The sequence below is a fragment of the Parasteatoda tepidariorum genome, chromosome 6, assembly GCF_982258835.1.
Source record: "Parasteatoda tepidariorum strain Cologne lab strain chromosome 6, Ptep-v5.0, whole genome shotgun sequence".
Lineage (NCBI taxonomy): Eukaryota > Metazoa > Arthropoda > Arachnida > Araneae > Theridiidae > Parasteatoda > Parasteatoda tepidariorum.
Window position 1 is genome coordinate 15,784,302 of NC_141760.1, and position 7,485 is coordinate 15,791,786.

General features: G+C 26.9%; 1 protein-coding gene across 1 annotated transcript; it reads left to right on the forward strand.

The window, feature by feature from the left end:
- Nucleotides 1-4,975: 4,975 nt before the first annotated feature.
- On the forward strand, nt 4,976-6,620 carry LOC107440061 (THAP domain-containing protein 1-like). Its single transcript, XM_087165469.1, has 2 exons — nt 4,976-5,185; nt 6,366-6,620. The coding sequence occupies exons 1-2, from the start codon at nt 5,115-5,117 to the stop codon at nt 6,535-6,537; spliced, it is 243 nt and encodes an 80-aa protein (XP_087021595.1). The 5' UTR covers nt 4,976-5,114; the 3' UTR covers nt 6,538-6,620.
- Nucleotides 6,621-7,485: the final 865 nt, after the last annotated feature.

Sequence of the window (7,485 nt, forward strand, 5' to 3'; positions counted from 1 at the left end):
ATTTTAAATTGACAAGAATCACTCATCGAATAATATAACTACGCTGCAGTTCTTAGAAATGAAGTAACAGTAATTTATTTAAAATGCTAGTAGTTATTGTGGTTAGTTAACAACTACTTTTTTATTAAATGTAGTGATTCAAAATTAAATAACCTTTTTATTTTAACCTTAAAAGGTTATTTCATTTAAAATAAATAAATTAAAAATATTCTATTCAACTTATTCATAGATTTATATGATGATCATGATTGCAGCCCATGAGCGATTTGAGTTTATACATATTTGTCAGTGGCAGCCAACTAAAGAAGAATTTTTTTAAAAAAATAATAGAACTCCGTAAGGAGTTTGGAGTATGAGCATTTCTCTATCTAATCTTTAATTTACTATTAAAATATTTATAAGTAGTAGTGAAAAAAAGTTCAATTAATTCTAATTCATTAAAATATAAATACACTAGCCGGGATAGCCTGGTCGGTAGGGCACTGGGTCCATGTCCGAGAGTTCGTGAGTTTAAACCCCGCCGTCCGAAGACTCCCCGTGTAGTAAATGGTGACTGGTGCACGTTAAATCTGACGAGTCGCAAAGCCCTCCATGTTCCCATAACAAATCAATACCTCTGGGGGTATTGGATCGGAGATCGATTGTTCTTTGATCCAGGCCGCATCCGACCCGCGGAGCCTTTTTTTGTGGCCCGCGAACTAAAATATATTAGTTGTTATTTTTTGCGGACAATTCTCGTAAAAAAATCTATATGGGTTTAAAATATTTTTCTCGTTAATAAAAACCTAATTTCTTCGTTTCTGTGAAATTTAACATACCAACGGTGCAAAAAAATTTCTTTCTCTGGTTTTGCATCCAAGAAAATATTTATTCAAATGCAAAAATAATCGTGTATGTTGCTCTTTTTTTATTTCATTTTTTTTTTGTATTTTGTGAATATAATGTAGCATGTGTGTATCAGAAATTTTCTCGAAGAAATTCTCCGATTTAACTTTTTGAAACCGCTCATTTAGGACGAAAATATTTACACACACATTTGTAAATTTTAAATGTAACTATCTATTCTCTTATGGTTGCAGCAGACAGACCTCAATTTTCTCATTGAACATTTTGTGTGCTACTATGTAAGTTTTAATACTAACCTTTTTAAAGTTTTTTTATCTTAACAATTAGATATCTGTTGTACATAAATTTTTCAATACATAGGAGCACATTAAAGTTATTGTAGCCCGAATTTTAATTACTTATTTAATATTTTTTTAAATATTATTAATAACAATTAGATATTTTTAAAAATCAACTTCTTATTTTAATTTGTAATTCAATACTTTTGTTTTGTACAACTTGGTAAAAATCTGGCAGTAATATTTAATGTTCCTTCAAACATAAAAGAGTCCTACATAAAATTTTGACAAAGTTGTGGCCCGCCATTTGATTTGTGTTTTTAATTGTGGCCCCCGGCCTCATGTAAGTTGGAAACCCCTATTCTAGACAAATAAATACCTTTGCTCCATTACTTTTGCTTTCTAGTACATAGCTTATTTCTTTCATTTCAATATGCATATATTACCTTAATTATAAATAAGCATCATTGGCGTAATTAAGCCTCATTAGTGCAATATTTTTAAGCTTCTACTATACGAATTAGTATCACTTAAATTTTTCCTTTTGAATACATAAATACTTTTTTTCTCTTCCATTACCGTTGGTTTTAAATTAGTAATTTTTTTCGAAACACATGAAAAAGATATATAAATATAAATAAAATAAAAGCACGTGGTATCAGAGAAAGTATAAATTTGGTGACGTAGACCACACGTGCTACCACTTAATGATCATTGAATTTATCTGACATACCGAATATAATAACTAAATATTTAAATACGAGCAATAAACTATTTTTTGATCAAATAGAGCTATAAGATATCAATTATTTCTGATGTATCTTTAAAATATGTGAAAAATTGGCTTGTAAGTTTAAAACAATTGCTAACGCTAAACCAATCAGAAAATTCAATTTCGTTTTTCCCTCATCCTGCTAGAACAATTTGTCGTACAATGTTCTAATGTCGACAGTGACCTTCCTCGTGCTTTGAGCTATCGGTATGACGAGTTTCATCTTAGAGGAGTAATTGGGGTAGAGAGCGAGCAACCCTATTCAACCCGCACCAAAGTAAAATCACGTGACTTACGGCAAGCGAGTTTTCTTCGCGGTCGCATTCTAATGTTATTTAAATGGACGTCTAGTTCTTGCATCAGCTATCTCGTTGAATGATTTGAATTAAAGATGGTTTTATCTTGTTGTGCTTATGGATGTAATGAGAGGCAAGTCACCGGAGGTCCTATAACATTTCACAGGTAAGATTACGCATTATTATTCATTATTTTTACGATGATGTTTAAACTTAGAGTAGGAATAGGGGTAGAGAGCGCAAGCCCATTCAACTGCCACTTGCAAAACCGCTCCAAAGTAAATCAGCTGACTTTACCCAATCTCGCCAAACGAGTTTTCATAAGTGGAAAGCAATCGCTACTTTGGCGCAAGATAATCGATCACCTCAGGTGGTTTCCAATTTGGATTTGTTCCTTTGGAATCTGAAGATGATGAAATTTTCGGGAGAGCTTAACCGGCGATTGATTGTCTGAGTTTATTTGCCGTATGATTGTTAATTCATAAAGTTGCTCAAAATATTTATTATAGAAAAATTGTACTTTTTAAAAATTTATAATGAAATAATGCATTGATACACATACACACTTTAACAATTCTTTAGGCTCTAAGAAGAAAGAATTCAATTTAATCTTAAAAAGTAATTGTAAATTTCCTCAAAATATCAATTGTCAACCGAATATTTTTATTATCTTATCATCGTAATGTTTAAAAAAGTATGCGATGTACGATTGTCAACTTAATGAAGTTGCCCAATATAAATGAATTCAATAAATTATATTTTTTAAAAATCGATTATCATAAAAATGCATAAAATTTTTTTAAATCAATTTTTTAGACGTCACATGAAAAATTATTTTCAACTAGTTTTACTTAATAGAATGTGAATTGTAGTAAATATGCACATTTTTACAAAAGAGATCTTCCTCAAATGAAGAGATACTTTATGCTATCAGAAGAAAGAATACTTTTATGCTATCCATAATTGAGTGATTCTAATTTTCTATCCAAATTTTCTTAAAATATCAATTATATATCTACTTAAGTCTTTTTTAATGCAATATTTAAAAGAAGAAAAAAACTATGTAAGGAAAGTTTGCAGTCATTTGGGTCATTGAGATTTATTCATTTTTAAAATGTATTCCAAAGTTTGAAAAGATTATATTGGTTTACGAAAAGAAACTTTGATAATTATGTTAATATAAATGTGCATCTTTCAGAAATATATACCAATAATTTTGAGTATCAAACACTAGAGTTGGTTAATTCTAGTGCACCAGTGAGGTTATTAGTATGGAGTAGCAAATTTCATTTGATTTAGAGTATAAATTTAGCCATTTTGGGTATGTTTGGAACAATAATTTCACACCACTTAGAACTGTAATGAAACATGTTTTTTAATGCAACATAAAACAGTTAAAAGATAACTATCAAAGCCAATTTTTCAATACAAATTATTTTTTTATAATGTAGGAACTGCATCTTTTGTCAACCAAGTGCCTCCAAATTTTTGACGGTCGAAACAATCCTCAGTAAAATGTTTTGAGCAAACTTTTGAGCATTTAGAAGGAGTAAAATCATCTCTTCGAATTTTAGTCAACCACAGTTTTTTTCTTTCAGCATCCGTTGGAAAACTGGAAACCAAACAATTAAGTTTCAGCGGATAAATATTTTTTTATCAAAAAAATAAGTAAAAAAATAAAATAAAACTAACTATATAAAAATATGAGCAAAGAAAAAAATAATAAAATATAAAAGAAAACTTGAATAAAAAATTACATAGCATAAAGAGAGTTCATCTTGAAATAGTTTACATTAGAAAAAGTAACTATGAAAATAACAATTCACTATAACATTTTTGTACTATAAATGTATTTGCTAAAATGTAAGATTATATGTAACTGTAATAATTAACTTGTAGATTTACATACGCAGAAAAAAATTAATTTAACATTAATTTTATCATTATTTAAAAATGAACATAAAATTGTTTGATGCATGACATAGTTTTATATTTCACGTATAGACATTAAAAAAGATTTTTAAATTATTTTATAATAATTCAATGATGTTATTTTGGACACAGAAATTAGCTTTTAATGGCATAATATCATAGATTTTAAAAATGTATGCCTAATAATTAAAAATCTTCGCAATAGAATAAATACTATTCCAGTTAAAAATTAGAAAAATACCAAGCAAGAATTACCAGTGTTTATAATACATAATGGGACTAAATGAGATGTAAATTAATTATCAATGTGAAAATATCAGTTCATCGTATATAATACAGCGAAAATTCAATCAATTTGTATAAAACGAATTCCATTAATAACGTAATTTATTAATTTCACTAACATGCAAAACAAAACAGCTTGAAATTTCCTTTCAAAAATAAAATCAAAAATAAAATCATAAACTTATCAAAATTTAAAACAAAGAATAAATAAATTTATACCACCATAAAATAATAAAGAATTAATTATCTCTGTACATAATTATGAACAAAATAAGTCTACGCATTCTATTTAAAAAGTTTGTTTACATGTCATTTGGCGAGAAAAAAAATTCGCCAAGTGAAAAAAGAAGAACTTATAATTGAAATGCCCTAAAGGGAATAAAAATAGTTAAAAGGACAAAAAAATTGAGATAGATAGTATTAGCATATTATAATAATGCATTCTAGATTTTTAAATAGTGTTTAAATGCTTAAAAAATTAACATTTCTAAGTAAAATAAGTGAACAACGCGTGTACGATGGACAGTTATTTAAACACTTAGAGGAGTAATTGGGGTAGAGAGCGAGCAACCCTATTCAACCCGCACCAAAGTAAAATCACGTGACTTACGGCAAGCGAGTTTTCTTCGCGGTCGCATTCTAATGTTATTTAAATGGACGTCTAGTTCTTGCATCAGCTATCTCGTTGAATGATTTGAATTAAAGATGGTTTTATCTTGTTGTGCTTATGGATGTAATGAGAGGCAAGTCACCGGAGGTCCTATAACATTTCACAGGTAAGATTTCGCATTATTATTCATTATTTTTACGATGATGTTTAAATAACTGTCCATCGTACACGCGTTGTTCACTTATTTTACTTAGAAATGTTAATTTTTTAAGCATTTAAACACTATTTAAAAATCTAGAATGCATTATTATAATATGCTAATACTATCTATCTCAATTTTTTTGTCCTTTTAACTATTTTTATTCCCTTTAGGGCATTTCAATTATAAGTTCTTCTTTTTTCACTTGGCGAATTTTTTTTCTCGCCAAATGACATGTAAACAAACTTTTTAAATAGAATGCGTAGACTTATTTTGTTCATAATTATGTACAGAGATAATTAATTCTTTATTATTTTATGGTGGTATAAATTTATTTATTCTTTGTTTTAAATTTTGATAAGTTTATGATTTTATTTTTGATTTTATTTTTGAAAGGAAATTTCAAGCTGTTTTGTTTTGCATGTTAGTGAAATTAATAAATTACGTTATTAATGGAATTCGTTTTATACAAATTGATTGAATTTTCGCTGTATTATATACGATGAACTGATATTTTCACATTGATAATTAATTTACATCTCATTTAGTCCCATTATGTATTATAAACACTGGTAATTCTTGCTTGGTATTTTTCTAATTTTTAACTGGAATAGTATTTATTCTATTGCAAAGATTTTTAATTATTAGGCATACATTTTTAAAATCTATGATATTATGCCATTAAAAGCTAATTTCTGTGTCCAAAATAACATCATTGAATTATTATAAAATAATTTAAAAATCTTTTTTAATGTCTATACGTGAAATATAAAACTATGTCATGCATCAAACAATTTTATGTTCATTTTTAAATAATGATAAAATTAATGTTAAATTAATTTTTTTCTGCGTATGTAAATCTACAAGTTAATTATTACAGTTACATATAATCTTACATTTTAGCAAATACATTTATAGTACAAAAATGTTATAGTGAATTGTTATTTTCATAGTTACTTTTTCTAATGTAAACTATTTCAAGATGAACTCTCTTTATGCTATGTAATTTTTTATTCAAGTTTTCTTTTATATTTTATTATTTTTTTCTTTGCTCATATTTTTATATAGTTAGTTTTATTTTATTTTTTTACTTATTTTTTTGATAAAAAAATATTTATCCGCTGAAACTTAATTGTTTGGTTTCCAGTTTTCCAACGGATGCTGAAAGAAAAAAACTGTGGTTGACTAAAATTCGAAGAGATGATTTTACTCCTTCTAAATGCTCAAAAGTTTGCTCAAAACATTTTACTGAGGATTGTTTCGACCGTCAAAAATTTGGAGGCACTTGGTTGACAAAAGATGCAGTTCCTACATTATAAAAAAATAATTTGTATTGAAAAATTGGCTTTGATAGTTATCTTTTAACTGTTTTATGTTGCATTAAAAAACATGTTTCATTACAGTTCTAAGTGGTGTGAAATTATTGTTCCAAACATACCCAAAATGGCTAAATTTATACTCTAAATCAAATGAAATTTGCTACTCCATACTAATAACCTCACTGGTGCACTAGAATTAACCAACTCTAGTGTTTGATACTCAAAATTATTGGTATATATTTCTGAAAGATGCACATTTATATTAACATAATTATCAAAGTTTCTTTTCGTAAACCAATATAATCTTTTCAAACTTTGGAATACATTTTAAAAATGAATAAATCTCAATGACCCAAATGACTGCAAACTTTCCTTACATAGTTTTTTTCTTCTTTTAAATATTGCATTAAAAAAGACTTAAGTAGATATATAATTGATATTTTAAGAAAATTTGGATAGAAAATTAGAATCACTCAATTATGGATAGCATAAAAGTATTCTTTCTTCTGATAACATAAAGTATCTCTTCATTTGAGGAAGATCTCTTTTGTAAAAATGTGCATATTTACTACAATTCACATTCTATTAAGTAAAACTAGTTGAAAATAATTTTTCATGTGACGTCTAAAAAATTGATTTAAAAAAATTTTATGCATTTTTATGATAATCGATTTTTAAAAAATATAATTTATTGAATTCATTTATATTGGGCAACTTCATTAAGTTGACAATCGTACATCGCATACTTTTTTAAACATTACGATGATAAGATAATAAAAATATTCGGTTGACAATTGATATTTTGAGGAAATTTACAATTACTTTTTAAGATTAAATTGAATTCTTTCTTCTTAGAGCCTAAAGAATTGTTAAAGTGTGTATGTGTATCAATGCATTATTTCATTATAAATTTTTAAAAAGTACAATTTTTCTATAATAAATATTTTG

What these genes read in the sequence shown, in the direction of transcription:
- LOC107440061 (XM_087165469.1), top strand. Translation starts at nt 5,115, where the DNA reads ATGGTTTTATCTTGTTGTGCTTATGGATGTAATGAGAGGCAAGTCACC. An exon ending in GGTCCTATAACATTTCACAG is followed by an intron (nt 5,186 to 6,365) that starts GTAAGATTTCGC and finishes TTTGGTTTCCAG; the next exon opens with TTTTCCAACGGATGCTGAAA.